Source organism: Xiphias gladius, chromosome 17, assembly GCF_016859285.1.
Source record: "Xiphias gladius isolate SHS-SW01 ecotype Sanya breed wild chromosome 17, ASM1685928v1, whole genome shotgun sequence".
Taxonomy (NCBI): Eukaryota; Metazoa; Chordata; class Actinopteri; order Istiophoriformes; family Xiphiidae; genus Xiphias; species Xiphias gladius.
The window spans coordinates 18,084,667-18,103,209 of NC_053416.1; the positions used below are offsets into that span (position 1 = coordinate 18,084,667).

General features: G+C 40.9%; 3 protein-coding genes across 6 annotated transcripts in view; 1 reads left to right on the forward strand and 2 right to left on the reverse strand.

Moving 5' to 3' along the window:
* The first annotated feature begins 354 nt into the window (after nt 1-354).
* Nucleotides 355-6,490, forward strand: LOC120802700 (ribonucleoside-diphosphate reductase large subunit-like). The gene is made up of 19 exons (XM_040150782.1): nt 355-512; nt 1,239-1,327; nt 1,467-1,644; nt 2,151-2,251; nt 2,353-2,412; nt 2,500-2,539; nt 2,695-2,857; nt 2,955-3,096; nt 3,201-3,284; nt 3,395-3,556; nt 3,734-3,813; nt 3,899-4,100; nt 4,229-4,378; nt 4,475-4,696; nt 4,782-4,858; nt 4,960-5,095; nt 5,187-5,282; nt 5,396-5,584; nt 5,674-6,490. The coding sequence occupies exons 1-19, from the start codon at nt 494-496 to the stop codon at nt 5,863-5,865; spliced, it is 2,382 nt and encodes a 793-aa protein (XP_040006716.1). The 5' UTR covers nt 355-493; the 3' UTR covers nt 5,866-6,490.
* Nucleotides 6,439-15,069, reverse strand: LOC120802699 (short transient receptor potential channel 2-like). The gene is made up of 13 exons (XM_040150781.1): nt 14,092-15,069; nt 12,978-13,670; nt 12,684-12,884; nt 12,416-12,580; nt 12,098-12,272; nt 11,786-11,986; nt 11,521-11,683; nt 11,315-11,407; nt 10,289-10,481; nt 10,077-10,204; nt 9,911-9,983; nt 9,669-9,786; nt 6,439-9,029 (listed from the first exon to the last, which is right to left on the reverse strand). Exons 1-13 carry the CDS (start codon nt 14,104-14,106, stop codon nt 8,125-8,127), a joined length of 3,123 nt encoding a protein of 1,040 aa, XP_040006715.1. The 5' UTR covers nt 14,107-15,069; the 3' UTR covers nt 6,439-8,124.
* A 963-nt stretch (nt 15,070-16,032) lies between these two features.
* The window catches only part of rb1 (retinoblastoma 1), a 23,731-nt gene continuing 21,220 nt past the window's right edge, over nt 16,033-18,543 (reverse strand). For 3 of the 4 annotated variants that reach the window (XM_040150321.1, XM_040150320.1, XM_040150319.1), the window contains exons 24-28: nt 18,343-18,491; nt 18,153-18,183; nt 17,891-18,033; nt 17,380-17,426; nt 17,177-17,241 (exon numbers count right to left, since the gene is read on the reverse strand). In XM_040150321.1, coding sequence (XP_040006255.1) covers nt 17,177-17,241; nt 17,380-17,426; nt 17,891-18,033; nt 18,153-18,183; nt 18,343-18,491 — 435 coding nt within the window. Of the gene's footprint in view, nt 17,242-17,379; nt 17,427-17,890; nt 18,034-18,152; nt 18,184-18,342; nt 18,492-18,543 lie in introns of all 4 variants that reach the window. The other variant, XM_040150318.1, reaches the window with a different exon arrangement.

The window sequence follows — 18,543 nt, forward strand, 5'->3', positions numbered from 1 at the left end:
TCGTGTAAGGAAGGAAATGCATCAAATACTGTGAATCACACCTTGTTTATAACTCCAGCTACACTCATGTGTGGTTGTTGTAGCCTTGCTATAACTTCTATGCTGCAACAAACAGCACATACGAATCAGTCCTGCTGCTGACATAGAGCAAAAAAAAATATATGTTACCAGAAGATCTGTTGTTTGGAAATATCCCGCCACATTTCGCCTGGAAAAGGCGAACGGATGTTGTAAAAGGTCTGAGCGATGGATTGTGATTGGTTTATTATATCGCCGGAGTCTTCTGTGATTGGCTGAGCCGCTGACACAAAGCGGTGTAACTGGCCTGTGGGTTGTTGGCGCTCTTAGTTTGAGATTCAACTGTGCTGGCCGATTGTTCTCTCGGTTTCATAACCTGCTGCAGCCGCACATCGTTTTATTCGTTTCCAGTGTCCAGCCGAAAGGAGAACCGCAACAGCGACTGTCCGAGGAAGCCAGCTGGTGTGTTGCCAACATGCATGTGATTAAGCGAGGTATAGTAGCCAACTCGACCTTTTCGCGCTGTCAGATAATGCAGTGTTAGGATGCGGGAGATGTGCAGATGTGCGGATGTGCTTCCAGAGTTCCTAAAAGTCCACGTTGAGTGTTAATACTACAAAGAAACGCCACACTTTAGCTAGTCTTCAGCTCAGTTTTGTTCATGGTAAAATGTGATTTTTTTTGTTTGTTTTGTTTCTTGGCGCGGTGTGTTTCCGTCGAGACATCAGACAAAGAGCAGTCAAAGAGTTATGAAAAGACAGAAGCCGTATTTATATTTCTCATTTTGTGCGGCGTTGCCTGCTTTATTTTCATCTCGAACAACTTAACGTTGAGCACACTTTTCAAATAGCAGCGACACAGCCGAGACTTTAAGCAACTTTTGCTCTCCGGCCATTGATGCAAAGTAAAGGCGTTCACAAACTTCCCTCTATAAGTAATGTGTCAGAAGAGGGTTATTGTCCTTAGATATTGGCATCTGTTGTAATGGCGCGAAGCAGCAAGGTGTCTTCCTTTTTGTTGCCATAACTGGTTGGACAGGTGTTCATTGCTGGCTCCATCTGAGTTCACTGAACAGTCCAGAGAATCCAGTTAACAGCTGATGGTTCTGGTGTGTTTACCACTGCAAGTATATACACCAGCTACCCTGGAAATTTACTGTACTTCAGAAAATGACCACATGAGAGGAGGATTACAAATTAATTGCTAATTTTATTTTTCAGATGGCCGCCAGGAGGGAGTTACTTTTGATAAAATCACCTCTCGCATTCAGAAGCTTTGCTATGGACTCAATTCTGACTTTGTGGACCCCGTAAGTTCAAACCACTGTGAAGCCGTCTTTACAAAAATCCTGTGATTGTTTAAAAAAAGGAAGAAAGAAAGAAACATCACGTTTCGGAACGGGGGTGCTATCCCATGTGTAGCCTAACCCTTTATCTCGCTTTCTGCAGACCCAGATTACGATGAAGGTGATCCAGGGTCTCTACAGTGGAGTCACCACTGTGGAGCTGGACACTCTGGCAGCAGAGACTGCTGCCACTCTCACCACCAAACATCCTGACTATGCAATCCTGGCGGCACGAATAGCTGTGTCTAACCTGCACAAAGAGACCAAGAAAGTCTTCAGTGGTGAGGAAAAGTGTTAAATTACCGTCAAAAAAAATCTACGCCTCTAAGACAATTTGTATGATTTGTGTCATAATTACATCTAAATAATTAACACTATTAAGAATTATAACATTTAAATAAATAACACTATTGATGCACTGTACATTAATTTAGGCTTTATGACGCTCTCTGGTGCAACATTTTTGGTAACTGCTAGTGCAGCACATTGTAGTGTTATGGTGTCCCTCAGGAAAATGCCTAGCCTGGGCAGTTAGCCATCCAGATCTTGACTGATCTCATCTTGTAATCACTTTAATTAGTAGATGACAGCCTTAACAATAGTCACACTCATTTAATACATCACATTGGCTGTGTGTAAAATTTATTATTTTTCTTACAATGTTGGTGGTCTTTGTCTTCTGCTATAGAACAGTGCAGGAAATGCTGGCATGATTAGTTGTCGAATGTTAAAGTGATGAAATTATTTTTACTGATATTACACTTTTTTTCCTTTTTCGCTTTTGTAGATGTGATGGAAGACCTGTACAACTATGTCAACCCATTAAATAAACAACATTCTCCTATGATCTCCAAGGAGACACTCGACATTGTCCGTGAAAACAAGGCTGTACGTCACCTTCGATGATATATTTTGTTCATGTTTTCCAATGTGAAGTCACTGTAATAACGTTTTGCATTTCTTAACCTAGTGTCCTCTATTCTTTGCAGCGCCTCAACTCAGCCATCATTTACGACAGAGACTTCTCTTACAACTTCTTTGGTTTTAAGGTAATTACTACTTTTCACTGGTCATACATTTGATATCTCACCCAGATTCTTGGTGTATATATCTTTTTTGCCCTTTTGCTCTAATAGACACTTGAGCGGTCGTACTTGTTGAAGATTAATGGCAAAGGTGAGAGTCATTCATTCATTCAAAAAAAAATTATCTTTTTATTTTTATTTATTTATTTATTTTTTGCTACAACCTGTTGAGGAGCATGTCTTTTGTTGTTTGGATGTTTTTTTTTTATTGTTTGTCTGATTGCTAATTAACCTCTGTTTCTGCAGTTGCTGAGAGACCCCAGCACATGCTAATGAGAGTGGCTGTTGGGATTCATAAAGGAGAAATTGATGCAGCCATTGAGAGCTACAACTTGCTGTCAGAGAAGTGGTTCACCCATGCTTCACCTACACTGTTCAATGCTGGCACCAACAGGCCACAGCTGTCCAGGTAAGAACTACAAAAATGTTGCCATTTGTAGGCCCTGAGCAAAATTATGATGCTCCCACCCCCCCCACCCTAATCTACTTTGTTTGGGTCTTTGCAGTTGTTTCTTGCTATCCATGAAGGATGACAGCATCGATGGTATTTACGACACACTGAAGCAGTGTGCCCTCATCTCCAAATCAGCTGGAGGTATTGGATTGGCAGTTAGCGGTATCAGAGCAACAGGCAGCTATATTGCTGGGGTGAGCAAAATACACATTACAGAGTAAAATCAAGGAGATATAGAGGAGCTTTAAATTTACACCATGTCATTTTTCTATTACTTAAAGTGGTTTGTGTATTTCAGACAAATGGCACTTCCAATGGGCTGGTTCCTATGCTTCGAGTGTACAACAACACAGCCCGTTATGTTGACCAGGGTGGCAACAAGGTAAAGACTAAGATTTACAATACACACAAAAATGTTGCTTGACAGTGTTGCTCTAGAGACACCTCTAGTAGTAAGTTTAATCACCTTACTCTCTGTGTTTGCCTGTTCAGAGACCCGGGGCCTTCGCTGTGTACCTGGAGCCGTGGCATTTTGATGTATTTGAGTTCTTAGAGTTGAAGAAGAACACAGGTAAAGAGGAGCAGAGGGCCAGAGACCTGTTCTTCGCCTTGTGGATCCCAGACCTCTTTATGAAACGAGTGGAAAGCAATCAGGTGACTACTGGACGAATTCACCACCCTAACTTAGATCCCACATAGGTTAAAGTTTGGATTGCGCTATATATATTCTATAATCTACTGCATGTTTTCTGCTGGCTTTGATATCTTGAGGCTCCTGTTGAACATTACAGTTTGGGGAAAAGTCTTATGGTTCCTCTGCTATTCTTGTAGGACTGGTCTCTGATGTGCCCTAGTGAATGTCCTGGATTAGAGGAGTGCTGGGGAGAGGATTTCGAGGAGCTCTACACTCGGTAAGATCAGCACACCAAGCCCTGTTCTCAACAAACGGCTCCGTTCTCAGTCCTAACTTGTCCCATGACTCCTGTTTGTCCTCAGGTATGAGAAGGAGGGGAGAGCTAAGCGTGTGGTGAAGGCTCAGCAGCTGTGGTATGCCATCATTGAGTCACAGACAGAAACCGGTACGCCGTACATGCTCTACAAGGACGCCTGCAACAGGAAGAGCAACCAACAGAATCTGGGCACCATCAAATCCAGCAATCTGTGCACAGAGATAGTAGAGTACACAAGCAAAGACGAGGTGAGGGGATAAAGATATAATATCAGTAGCTACAAATTTTGCTTTTTGTTTCTGTAAACTTTATTTGAGCCACAACATTAGTTTTTCAGTACTATTTTTAAAATGTATTTGATCTTCCTTCAACTCAGGTTGCAGTGTGTAACCTGGCATCCATTGCCCTCAACATGTATGTCACCCCAGAAAGGACCTTTGATTTCAAAAAGCTCGCATCTGTTACCAAAGTCATCGTCAAAAACCTGAACAAGATCATTGACATCAACTACTACCCAGTGCCTGAGGTAAGCTTTCTTGTCTAATGCTGCTTCTCTATCAACCATGCAGCCGGGCCTTGTGTGCTCAGCGTTAACAAATGGCTCTTCTGTCCTGCTTTACAGGCTGAAAGGTCCAACAAGCGTCACAGGCCAATTGGAATCGGCGTGCAGGGTCTGGCTGATGCCTTCATCCTTATGCGTTATCCATTTGAAAGCCCAGAGGCCCAGTTGCTCAACATTCAGATATTTGAGACCATCTACTACGCTTCCCTGGAGGCCAGCTGTGAGCTGGCAGAGGAGCTCGGCACTTATGAAACCTACGCTGGCTCTCCTGTCAGCAAGGGGGTCAGTAGCTTTCACAATGTCTCAAACCATCCTTGGATACAGTTCAGCAGTTTGGGCTCAGTTCCTAACTGATTTTGTTTTCTAGATCCTTCAGTATGACATGTGGGGTAAAACCCCAACAGATTTGTGGGACTGGAACGCATTGAAGGAGAAAATTGCCAAGTAAGTCTTCCTGAATGACATTTATCATCTCATATCTACTGAATGCGGAGATTGTAGCTCGTCCCTGACTTGCACCCTCCTCCGGCCCGGTGTGTTCTCAGGCATGGTGTGAGGAACAGTCTGCTCTTGGCCCCCATGCCCACAGCTTCCACTGCCCAAATCCTGGGTAACAATGAGTCCATTGAGGCGTACACTAGCAACATCTACACCCGCAGGGTCCTCTCAGGAGAGTTTCAGGTCGGCACTGAATGCATTTGCTGTTTTCTGCCTCCAAAGTCATGTCCAAAGAGGGGAGGGTTGCTAAGTGTAGTCTCTGCCACTCCTATAGATTGTGAATCCTCACCTGCTGAAGGACCTCACGGAAAGAGGACTGTGGAGTGACGAAATGAAGAACCAGCTGATTGCTCAGAATGGGTCAATCCAGGTAAAAGGTCACACTTAATAAAATGTTAACTGATTAAATTATTCTTATCACTGCTCTAAGTTTTTTTTTTTTTAATAATTGAAACCTTTTTTTAATGTCTAACTTGTCCACAGGATATTGAAGAGATCCCTGATGACCTGAAGCAGCTGTATAAAACTGTGTGGGAAATCTCCCAGAGGACTGTCCTCAAGATGGCAGCAGATCGCGGTGCTTACATTGACCAGAGCCAGTCCCTTAACATCCATATTGCTGAGCCAAACTATGGCAAACTTACCAGCATGCACTTTTATGGTTGGAAGTTGGTAAGTCAGGACTGAGGGGATGCAGGCTCGATGCATGCTGTATTGTAAGGCCAGGAAACATCTTAAAGCTTGTATTCTTTTCTCTGCAGGGCCTGAAAACTGGAATGTACTACCTGCGGACAAAGCCTGCTGCCAACCCCATTCAGTTCACCCTGAACAAGGAGAAATTAAAGGAGGCCCAGTCCGCCAAGAGCGTGGAGGAGGAGACCAAAGAGCGCAACACTGCTGCTATGGTCTGTTCCTTAGCGAACAAAGACGAATGCCTGATGTGTGGGTCCTGAGGGAAGTGTTCTGTCAGACAAGCACACTTCCAGTTACCCTGGTCAAAATGTAGTTTTTGAAACACCAGGTGCTTTTAATTTGTATATGATGTGGTAACAAGTGTTTTACATATGCCGCTGTCGTCAACTCACAAATCGTTGCAGTTTTTATTTAATATTTGCTGAATTTTAAATATGAAGTGTACGCTGTATATATAGAATTAATAGGGTCCAATGAATGAAGTAACCCTTAGTTTGTTTGTTTGTTTTTTAATTAAATATACTTTTGTAATAAGTGGGTCATATTAATGAACTCCATGTTGTATGTTAGGTGTGTGGAAAATTAAACTTGTAGGCAATGGTCATAATTGAAGTCTCACTATTACATTATTGTCAAGAATATGTAAAATCTTGGAGCATATATACAGTACGTGCTTATGTTTTTATCCATATTTAGACCTGCATTTATTGAAGCAAGAACTAAGGTTTTAAAAAAATGTACGTAGATAATTTGCAAGATAAGAATGTGTAAATAGTCAGCATGCTGATCTTAGTATTTCTTGTTTATTAGGAACAGCTGCTCTAACAGGATGGTAATTGTGATTGGCTGGTGATACAACATGCCAATAAAACATGAATTCATTTCATCTGGTGAATAATGTTGGAGTGTGGTTTAACCTTCTGTGCTGAACTCAGGTGGCAGATCAGGACAAAAGAACAGGCTCACGGCACCCAAAATGAAAGTGGAAATGGTGATGACATCAGTTGTGCAATACTGCAACAAAGGGCTACATGCCAAGGTTTTTTTTCCAGTGGAAAAGTTTGGATATAGTGTGCCTTGGGGCAGCAGATGCTGCAGGTGAGGAATTAATGAGCCGATGTGTTCATGGATGCAGCCTCAGGGGGACAGTATGTGTAAAGCAAGCTGAGACCTTCACTGTTGCGCTGCGGCATCAAATGTAGGACTGCCGCCTACCAAAAAGAAACACTAAGGCAACATTAATTCATAACCTCAGAACACAGCAGTAACATTCCCCTACACTACACTAGGTTCATGAAATACAGAGACAAAAGCCAAATGTCATTTTAAAGTATTCCATTGTTTTACAAAGAAACTTTATTGTGCAAAACTTTAATGGAAAAAATGGCTATTTTCATGTGATATCTGAATATCATACAGCGAGAAACCAGACTGACTGACAGAATCTTTGCTATTAAACAGTGAACTTAGTAAATGGCAGTGAGGAGGACAGGGACACCCAGTGTAAATGAGCAGAGCAACTAGCTGTGACAGGCTTGCCGTAATCTGACAAATGAACCCCTCCCCCCTAGTTTGCAGTTTTAGGTGGTCACTACTTTCAGTGGCCTAATTAGCACTGTAACCCCAACTTACTGCCACTGATGCTTATCGAGGTGTGCTGGTGTACATGGTCTGCTATGGTAAACTAATCTCTTCAGGCTGCTGAATTTAAGGTGTACACTGACTTTTTGGGTGTTAAAACCATCGGTCATTTTAACATGTGATAAGAGGACTGGCAACAAAATGATCTCTTTCTTGGTATGTAATTGCAAGAGACAAGCATTATTTCCAAAAATGAGAAAATTGCAATTTAGCTAGCTGAATGGATATGATACTTTCATGATTAAGTCTAAATGTGACTTGTTTAGAGGATAAGGCGTTAGATTTTACAAAAAAAAGAAAAAAATACTTAAAGATTTTTTTTTCAAAACTGTTAACAGTCCTTAAAAATCTGCTAGCAACCCCAAGAGGCAGCAATATTCCTTATTACCTCACAATATGAAAGTGGATTATTATAATCAAATCTCTTGGGAGCATGATGGTGCTCAACAAATTTTATGACTATAAAATATGCTGTATGCAAACTGACATTTCTTTTGCTGGCACTCACGTCTTTGACAAGGTATCTTGAAAGCTAAGTTTTGGTTGAGGGGAAATTTTGACCAATCTAGACAATTCTAGACTGGAGGGGTAAAAATATTTTTATGTCTGTAGCCATTGAAATATGTACTGTAGCTTTGGAACATTTCACCAACTTTAGCCCTGTCACTAGCAGGGCCTAAATTATGAAGCTGTAGGCCATGGGGAAACCCAAACCATTGCTGTCCGCTGAAATCACGTATATCCAAGTAGTCAAGTAGTCAGCAGTGATTATTTGTGCAGCCGTAGCACAAACCCTCTTCCCAAATATTGGAAAAGATGACCAAAGGACCAAACCCTGAAAAAGTCAGTGTGATCTTTTAAACGGGACATTGGTATGGTTACGGCCTCACTAGTGACCCATCGATCGATCCCTCCCCTTCCTGTGAACCAAAGCCCGTGTCCTGGGAGCTGCTGCTGCCCGTTGGGGAGGGAATGGTTTTCTTGGCTCCAGGTTTTCCGTTGCTCTCACGGACACCAGACTCCTCTGCTACATTATGCTCGAACTTTGTACCCTTCATCCATCTTGCCTCCACTTTGTTTTCTTGCAGCTCTATGTCTTTGAACTTGTTTGCTAATTTTTTTGTATCCGTCTTTTCACTGCTGACTTTGACGCTCTCAGCTTCTTCAGTAGTTGCCTCTCTGTGTTTTCCACCCACCTTCCCCGCCACGAGTATCTCTTCTTCCGTTATTTTTTCCGCCTCATCCTGTGCGGCCTCGGCTTTCGGCTTTTCTTCCACATTATCAAAACTTGTTCCTGCTGCCCCCTCCGCTTTCACTTTATTGTCAGTATTTTCAGTTTTGTCTGCTTCCACCTGCTCTTTTTTCTCAGTTTTCTTCTCACCTCCTGCCTCTGCTTTAGCTCTGCCTTCCTCCATCTTCACCACATCATAGTCTGTTACCTGCTTTGATCCCTCTGTTCCACAATCACCCACCTGATACTGTTGTGTGTCTGACTCATGCTTTGTATCTGAGTCAATGTTTTCTTTATCCACCTCCTCCTCTTCATGGTGCACTGTCACTTTAAGTGATGCGTTTTTGCCCTCTTGTCTGCTGTTAAAACCTCTGAAATTGTTCTTTGCACCAATGATGTATTTCCCCAGTATGGAGGAAAAACATCCTCCATCCTTGGTCAATGCATCACTTGCAATGTGTCCATCATCCAAAAGAAGCTGCTGGACCACTTTCATATCACTGTGCATTCTGGAGACCGCTTTGCTCAGCTCAGTGATGCGATTACCGATATCTGAGGGAAGACAAGACTCCAATCACAACACCGCATTCAGACATTTGAATGATGAAATGATAATTGTCATCATCCTGCTCAACATGCATTTGAATGATAAAAGTGTCTGGTTCAAATGCCATAATTACAGGAGGCACACTGGAGGGCTGGACACTGCTGCTGTGAGCAATGTGAACAAAAGTTGTTTCTTTTGTCAAGTTAACGATTCTTTCCAAAATTGCAAAGCGCCCCAAAGTGATCAGTATTAAATAAATAAATATTTATAAAATTAAATAATCACAAAGTTAATATGTGAAATAATCTAAGAAATTTTTGTTTAATTTCCTTTTTATTTCATGCCCTTTTTTGAAAATGTTTTTTTTCTTAATAAGAACATTTTTTCTAAATGACACTGATTTCACGACACTTTTTTTTTATATCATGTCACTTTTCATGACAGCAAATATCATTCCAAATCACTCAAAAGCATAACATTTCTATCATTTAGAATTTTAGACTTTTTTTTATTTAGCAGGAAAAAAGAACTAGATAAATGGAAGAGAGAAGGGGGCTGCCATGCACAAGTAAGCTAGCTGTGTGAACCAGCTGGACTTTCTAATTCATGGCTGTATGAGTGTTACTGGTACCAGTGTCAGTTACCTTTTCTCTTTGTCTCCTCGAACTCCCTGCGAGCTGACTCAATGTAGCGCTGCACCAGAGCCCTGATCACTTGCTGTCGGTAAGGCAACTGGCTGTCTTCAGATCCCTTATCGTTGGACTTAATACAGATAACATAAAACATGTCTAATATCATACACTGCAGCGTGGGGTATAATTAGCAAAGAATATGTAGATTGAAACAATCATTGACTCCCACAAGCGAGCATTAAACAAACACTTACCATAGAGGCTATAGGGGGATATTTTTGCTCAGAATTACAAGAGCAGCAGCCGCAGATTCGTCTGAAGAAGCCCCTGGAACAGAATTTTTATTGAATGAATGAAAAAACTACAAAAAGAATGACGTGTCTTTGCAAGTTCAAAGTGTTTTGAAGTTTTAGAGCTCACCTTAAGATGTAAAAGATTGCTTTGGGTGAAGGGATGATGTTGAAAGGCACAGGCATGGTGAGGCCCTCTCTGAAGTAACTGAGGTACAGCTTTGACCGAGCAAATTTCCACTCAACATCGGCATCATCCTAAAATAAAATTGTGGAGATGTTAGTGATCATCAGTGGGGTTTCTACTTCTATTGCAGGTGGGACATAAAAATATCTCTTTACCTCAATTTTCTGAAAGGAGTTGGTGATCATAGCAATAAGCATGTTGAGCAGGACGATGACAATGACGAGCGTGAAGATGCCATACAGAATCCTTCCTACAAACTCTGCTAACACAAACTGTGGCATGTCCACATAATCCTGGTTTGCCACGCCAAACATGGTCCAGAATAAGAAGTGGAAGGTCTCATTAAACCTGCAGCAGTGCATTGGAGAGTGTTGTCATGATGAGACTGTTTTCATACCATTATATAACCAACCATATATAGAAGAGGAGCATACTGTACCCCACAGAGCACTTGTCACAGTTTTCACACCAAGATGCCAAATGCTTATTTTTTAAGATCCAATTTCTGTACGTCATTGAAATCAGTATGATTAAATTGATTTGCGGACTGCAGAAAGTCTCAAAAACAATAAGTATAAACAGTCAAAAGAGAAAGATATTCATCAAATTACTTTCAACATCAATGTATTTGCAATTTGTGCACCAATTAATAACTAATCCGGTCTAGGGACAAACATTACATGGAATAGAGCCTGACCAATAATGGATTTCTGAGACTGATATTGATTGATCTGATAACGATATATCAGCTGATTATCTTGTAACATAAAATCATAATATACAGAAATATGTCTCCAATGGTTGCCTGGAAACCTTACAATGACAACAAGTTTCCAGGAAATCAAAAATTAATGATTTACATTTCATTTTGTACAGATTAAACAAACAAATATTATGTGCATGTTAATTAGTGGAAGGTGGTTTCTGTTAGCTTTGGACTGAGCCAGGCTAGCTGTTTCCTCCTGCTTCCAGTGTTTGTGCTAAGCTAGGCCCATCACCTGCTGGCTCCACCTTCATATTTACCATACAGAGATGAGAGTGGCAATCAATCCTCTGATCTTACTCTTGGATATAGGCGTATATCCAAAAATGTCAAACTACTCCTTTAAAAATGCTTCTGCAGCTGTCCGAATTGTGGCCAGGTGAACTCATATATTCGTAGTGACAGCACAGATTCCTACCTGCCAAGATGCGGAGAGATGACATAAGGAACGTAGACATTGTTGATCCCACAGAGGAAGGCTGTTCCAATGATCATCAATATAAACATGAATCTAAAAAAACAAACAAGGGCTCTGTCACGTGCCCTGAATTCCCTTCCAGGCAATGACCAATATTCAGATATGCATATGTATGATGCAGGAGGCAAACTGAAAAGTGCTTCTACCTCATCATATCGTCAATCATCTTTCCTATGGAGATCTGCAGAGTTCCCAGAGACTCTTGGGCTGGCAGGATGTACGCCAGCCGTGTGAAGCTCAACATGCTGGTCACTGCAAACAGCACCTCCGCAATCAGCTGCGGGTCCTCCTGATGCCAGTCCTCACGCACTGCAGGACAATTTCACACAACAACAGACCTGTTGAGCATTCAGAACTTGAAAATACTTCCAACAGTCAATTTGGACAAATTATGGGACATAATTTTCTCACCAGTCTGGGTGAAATAAACGCACTCCTCTGTGCCTTTATGATCATGGCAGAGGAAGTAACCTTTGAGCATGATGAGCACACGCAATGCAAATGATGCCAGGTACATGCTGAGCACCATCATGTCCAAGCAGTTCCACCAGTCCAGGAAGTAACTCCGTAGCCCCTCGATCCACACTTCCTTGCACTCATACCAGAAGAATCCTACATTCGACAGCATACTATGAGCCTGATTTAAAGGCTGATTTCAGGCGTGAGATTTCTGTGTGCCAATTAGAGAACGGAATTAAAACAGAACAGAGAGAGTGAACCTACCAACAACCCACACCATGTGGAAGGAGCTGTGCAGGATGTTCTGCTGCCGGGAAGCAAATTTGTCTCGATACAACTCCATTGTTATTGATTCTCCAAGTAATGTAATGAGAAACCACAGATAGGAGGCTGAGTGAAGAAGAAACTTGATCACAGGAATCTTTAGGATCTTTCCTACCTGGTGAAAACATAAACATACATTGTTGGCTTCTTTTTTTCTTAACTGAATCTCTCTCATGACAGTTTGTGACACTTTTAAATTGTTTCAAAATACTACCCAGCTGTCGCAGTTTACCAGAAAGTATTTTTGGGCATTGTGACCTTTGACTTTGGCGCGATCCAGTAGATGAGGCAGAGGAGGGGCATGGTGAGAAAGATCCCCACAGAGACAAACAGCTTCCAGGCCGTCCTGCTGCCTCTCCAGCCTGCCAGGGTCCCGCACCAGATTGATGAAAGTACCTGCTGGCAGATTGGGTGCGCCACAAACTACACAAAAACACACACACAGAGAGGGAGACAGAAACTGTGGATCAAGTATATTTCTTGTTTTAATCATCTCGGGCTGACAGCTGTTTCTGCATCTAACTACCTGCTTCTGGTTGTAGTTGACAGCAAGCCGCAGTCGTGACAGGTTGGGTATTCCCTCCTCAAAGGCCTGCTCTTCTAAGGAACTCTGGCTCTCGTCTCCACAGCTGTTAAGGATCGTGGTCACCTCACTCTGGTTGCGACACATGCCCAGCAACTCAACGGCAAACTCCTGACAAAGCTGCTCCAGGCTCAGGTACTGAGGCTGCAGGAGACAAGACACCATGGCCAAAATCAAGCAACATCACAGACACCCGACAGGAACAGTGAACATTTATATCTAGGAATGTCGTCAGACCTTGAACTCTGGCTCTTTTTGCGAGAGGTTGCGCAGCTCTCTGCTGAGACTGAAAGCGCTGAGCATGGCATCATCAGAGGTGACGGTCAGGTAGGCACGGCTGGCGATACCACGGTAGGTGTTGATACGAGACAAGGAGAACTTCAGCAGGTCATACTGCCGCCCGTTACGGCACTCCAGACAGGCACAGGATATCTTATGTGGCCGTGGGATGACGTGACCTTTTTGGGTTAGCATGGTGACTATGTCATACAGGTCTTTTTGGCAGGCTAAGGTCAGAGGGGTCACGCCAGGGGCGAACTGGGAGTTGTCAATAGAGTGGTCAAAGATGGCCTGAGAGAAGGAGCGTACGTCCATCTTGTTGCCTTTCTCTTGGTCCAGGCGGTCCAGCAGACGCTTCACCACTCTGGGTTGATTGGCGTCCACAGCAACCAGCAGGGCCTCGTGAATCTGACGGAAGTCAAACTTGACCCCCTGCAGGAGGGCGTCCATGGCATCCTCGCTGCCCAGGCGGATGGACAGGTTGAGGGCCTCTCTCCACTGGCGGTCCTCAGAGTCATCCAGCTGCCGGATGATCCCATCACCTGTCTTCAACAGTCCACACAGCAGCTCTATTTTCCCTTCCTGAATTGCACTGATGAGCTCCGGAGGGAACTGCATCTTCTTGTTCATAATCTCGCGCCATTGCTCAGGCTGAGGGACAGGACAGGACAGTCGGCAGCAGTATTAGATGTCCATTCACACGTATTTATGAGATGAATGTCAGATGTCAGAGAAAAGGGAATCTTACAATTAGATTTCATACAAGAAAATTAGTCTGGATAAAATGTTGAGATTCTGTAAGAAAATCAAAAGATGTACAAAAAATAAAAGACATAACACATACTACAAATGAGTGCATGACTGGAGACATTTTATGACATCAAGGAAAACACAATTCATTAATAAAATACAGATTATATATTCTGGACGAGAAAATAAAGCCGTCTAGAAGATACCTGGAGTAAAGCGTCTTTAGATTTAGCCTAGTTTTTTTTATCCTCCTTACAACATTTTTTAATGCCAATCTATTGAATGAAAAATTCAAAGAACATGCGTAAATAAAACTGCTTACCGTGAGGTTTTCCATCCTGATGATAAGTGACAATTTTGAGCAGTGATCCTAAACCAAAAACACAATCACATTCTGAGACATTGAAAAAAAATTATTTTTTTTTGGTCAGGTATTCTGAGCTTCAGTGATAAAGGTGAGAGATATAAGTAGACTTCACAAGCAGCTCCAATCAGAGGAGAACTGAGCACTTTGCTGTCCTGCGATCATGTGCTACCAGCTGACTGCAAGGAACTGCACCCACAAACTCAATAACACACTTCAGTCCCCCATGGGGTAAGGCCAATTAAAATGTAACCGGTTCAAAGTGTTTCATGCTTGGTTAGGCGCAAACCAAACTGTTTCTGCATTCACACAGGAATTAACTTTGGTCTCCCCACTGCAAACAGTGGCATGGTACAATTAAGGTAGCTGTTACTGAACAGGCAGCAGCTGTCATCACTTTCCCCCAGAGGAGCTCGAAGGAGTTCACAGCAGTTGGAAAAACAAGGAGCTTCAACTAAAAGATTTAATGATTACTTTCACTAGTTTCTTTTCATGCAGGTGATTTACCGTAGTTCATTTCTGTCCAGTTACTAAAATTAAACATTATATTTTTGCCTCTTGTTCTTTCATCTTGCTTGGACGATTTCAATGTCTTAATATATCCCTCAGACTGGATTCCTTTTTTATCTCAATGGCTTTGAAAAGTTTTGTTGATATATTTATTGGCTCTTCATCAGTGTAGAATCATTCACGTCATTTCAGCTATACTGTCTAACTGCACTGATGGGTTTGGGCCAAATCCCTATTGACACCACACAATTTATATTTTCTTTACCATAAAAAGTGTCCTCAGCAGTTCCAGGGTCTTGTAAAGTACAAACGTATGTCTTTCTGTGGTGCGTGCCTACCATATGGCTGATGATACTGTACTCAAAGAAAATCAATGTTGCATTTAAATAATGGCCAAATACATCTTCAATGGAAAAAATGTCAATTCTTTTAGTCAGCTACAGCGAAGATGATCATGGTACTCAGCAATGAATCCATGAATTAAATAATCCATTCATTTATCACTCATTTCACTGAACTGTAATCTTGTTTAGAAGTGAACCCTGATGGGCTGCTGCCTCTTGTGAACATAATGTTTCACAGCAGAGGGAGGGAAAGGACCACTTTGGACCTAAAGATGAGGTCTTTGTTGTGATTGCAATTCCTCTAGTGCCATGGGAGGTAATAAAACATGTCTGATGCCAATTACGATTCTAAAATCTATTTTTTTTTGTCAAAGTCTTGTTCTTTTATTGGTTTGTAATCACTGCTGAAATACTTGGTAAGAAAAACAGAATTGTTTTGGTTTCAAACACAATGAGGAGATGGTCTGAACTGTCATTTATTTGGGTTCAGTTTCCTGATAGTGGATGATCTTAAAGGTCAAAAGTGTTGGTGTCTTAGGTTAGGCTTTCTTAGATGGATGTTAGAGTTATTTTAGCTTTAACATTGTTTTGTGAAACAGGGTTCTGGACAATATTGCCTGACAACAAGAAGTAACAAATGTGGCACAATATATTCTATGTTGTAATGTTTCTTTTTCATAACAAACAATCAAATGATATTTTCTCCAAAGGTTAGGCCAAACAATAGGGGGAAGAAAAAAAAAAAAATCAATCAATCAATCAAACCAAAGGATGTAAAATGTATACCACAGTTCTAAAATGTGTCCTTTATGAGAAGCTGGAAAGTACTTAAAAAGACTCTCTGACAGATAACAATCAGAGGAATCTAACAAGACTGTCAGTATATCAAGAGAAAACAGAAACCAAAATGAAACCAGAAGACAGCAAACTGCTCTTCGGTCTGTTAGATGGTCAGTTAAACACTGGAGTCATGGCAGCTGATTAGCAAAAAAGAAAATACCTGCATGTAATGACCTCTATGCAAAGAAGTACAAAAACAAAATAATATTTTCAAAAGCAATGTTTACTGTGTAAAGGAACTACTTTGAGAAAGTACAATATAAACATTTAATTTAAAACTCTGGTAACTGACATTTCTAGCAATATCTTACTATGGTATACAGAGTATAAATTTGCTATATGTGTTGTGTATTAATCGCTATAAATTTTTTCCCTCTTTCCCAGAATCTTCCTAATTCCATTTCTAAAAATTAAAATCAACCAGCTTATGTGTAGAAAAATGTGACTGCAAACACACACGAAAAAAGATTCATTTAGTTGAAACAGATTAGGAGGTGTTTGCATTTGATGTATGATGTATTTTTACTACCCAAAAGTAAGCAAAAGTTACTATAAAACTACTTATTACACCAGAGAGAAACATGACCTGTAACCAAATCCTCTGATATTACTATATAACAATGAATTTTGGTTGAGTGCAAATTATGGATGATTTTCCTTTAAGTGATAATTGATTGTTTTATATTTCTCACTTTATGGCCCAAACTAAACTTTCCCAAGTTCAAGTATTAAAAAAATCACTTTAAAAGTAAAACTGCTGCATGAAAAGACATACGGATTTCTCTCTGAGGTTGATATATAATCCTTTTTGAGGAGAGTAATCATGATTTAACACTTGAAATGTTGCATCATGATTGAAACAATTGAAATATAAAAATTTGAAATGACTGTCAAAAAGAAAAAGGTCAACATAAGAAGGTCCCGATGGTGATAGAACCAATAAACCAATCATTTAACAACAAAGAAACCAGAAATGAGTCATTACAACACTATTGACAAATGAGAACATTCATCAGAGTGAAAACAATGATTTCTTATAAAATCCACAAATGAATACCACTCTTAAAACCAAACATACTTAATCACCACCAAGTCAAATTCAATTGAAATTCAATAAAGTCAATCATTATTCAGTTAAAACACTCAGTTAAAGCATCAACAACAACAAAAACGAGAGCAAGGAGAAAGTCCTCTATATTCACATATTACTCCTCAAACACAAAGTTAAATACTAAAACTAAAATCCATTACTAAATTTACAGAGAAACTCATGTTTCACTTTGTGTGTGAACAAAAGGTAGTGTTCACGTTGTGACAAACAGTGCAGGTCAGTTCAGTAGGTTTTAGAGTTACTCCTTCCTTGCTTCTGCGTCCTCCTTCATCTTCTGCTCCTGCATACGACTCCGAGTGGAGCCTAAATTAAAAAAAATTATCAATAGAGAAACACACATCCACAAGCCATACAACTGACAGTAAAAGTACATGAAGAAGAAGAATTGAGAGTATCAAAAGGCAAAAATGGAACTGAATATGTGAGGCAGTTTTTACTTACTCATCTCTGCAAGCTTCTGTATCAGTGTAGAATCTCCACCAGATTTGCTGTAAATTGAAATATAAATATATAAGTGTTCTTAATTGAAAAAAAAAAAAAAAAAAAGATATATACATATACATATTCACATACACATACATACATACATACATTTGGGTGAGGGAAATTATCTCTTCAGCACTGAGGGAAAATATTAATCAGCCACCCGTCATGAAAACGATATAGATGATTATAGAAACTCTTTAACTGTGCGCAGGCTGGTACAATACATTTTTGTTCCTTTGTTCACCAAACTCATACAGATAAGCTGTAATAAGATGAATTTAATTTTTACTGTTGCTATGTGCTCTATTTTGAGGGTGCAAAAAACTGAGGCTTCTTACTCTTGATATATCTCCTTATTTTGTTGCCATGAATAATACTATGTTCATGTTTTGAATGACTTTTATGTAAAGTTAGTAAATCAGGGTGCTAGTATACCATGGCAAACATAACATCATTTGTGACCAACCTGCCATCGGATTCATCTTGTCCGTCCACATCGAAGCGTAACCTCTTCAGAGGCTTTGGAGCAGAGCCAAGATCCAAAGTCCTCTTACAGGAGCGGTTGCTGCTGTTCACCATCTGGTTGATCTTCTGGAACCGACTGGACAGCTGCAAATGAAAACAAAACACAAAGAACAGACCGAGTGAAGAAAAGATCATTGACAATGCAGCAGTTGAATTGAGATTTTCCTGTGATACGCTACAGAGCAAACAAAAGAAGACCATACCCCAAAAGATTCACCGATCGATACCAGCATTCTGTAGAGGTCATAAACAAAAATGAGACAAGAGAACCAATCAGTTCAAAGGATCATGCTACTTCACAAGTGTGGATCAATGGCCTTTTCTGCTTTTTTCCAAAAATCTGTCAAGTTGTCTAAGGAGAAGATCAAACTGCTGTATATGTGAAGAGCTGACCTGGAGTGAGGAGTCATGATACCCGGGGACATGCGTGGGCTTTTCAGAGGGGAGATGTACACGTTGTTGCTGCCCGGCACACGCAGAGGTGAATTAGGGAACTTGTAGGGGCTGCGTGGTATTTGTGGGATTGGAGACAGGGTAGGTGGCTAGAAAAAAAAAAAAGCAGCAACAATGAGAGCGTATAGTAGGTATATACAT

Bases quoted from the DNA above. Each gene is read 5' to 3' on its own strand.
- LOC120802700 (XM_040150782.1), top strand. The intron at 4,697-4,781 runs GTCAGTAGCTTT...TTTGTTTTCTAG, and splicing joins GCTCTCCTGTCAGCAAGGGG to ATCCTTCAGTATGACATGTG. The intron at 5,283-5,395 runs GTAAAAGGTCAC...ACTTGTCCACAG, and splicing joins CTCAGAATGGGTCAATCCAG to GATATTGAAGAGATCCCTGA.
- LOC120802699 (XM_040150781.1), bottom strand. The intron at 10,482-11,314 runs GTAGGAATCTGT...GCACTGCTGCAG, and splicing joins ATCTCTCCGCATCTTGGCAG to GTTTAATGAGACCTTCCACT. The intron at 10,205-10,288 runs GTAAAGAGATAT...ATTTTATTTTAG, and splicing joins ACTCCTTTCAGAAAATTGAG to GATGATGCCGATGTTGAGTG.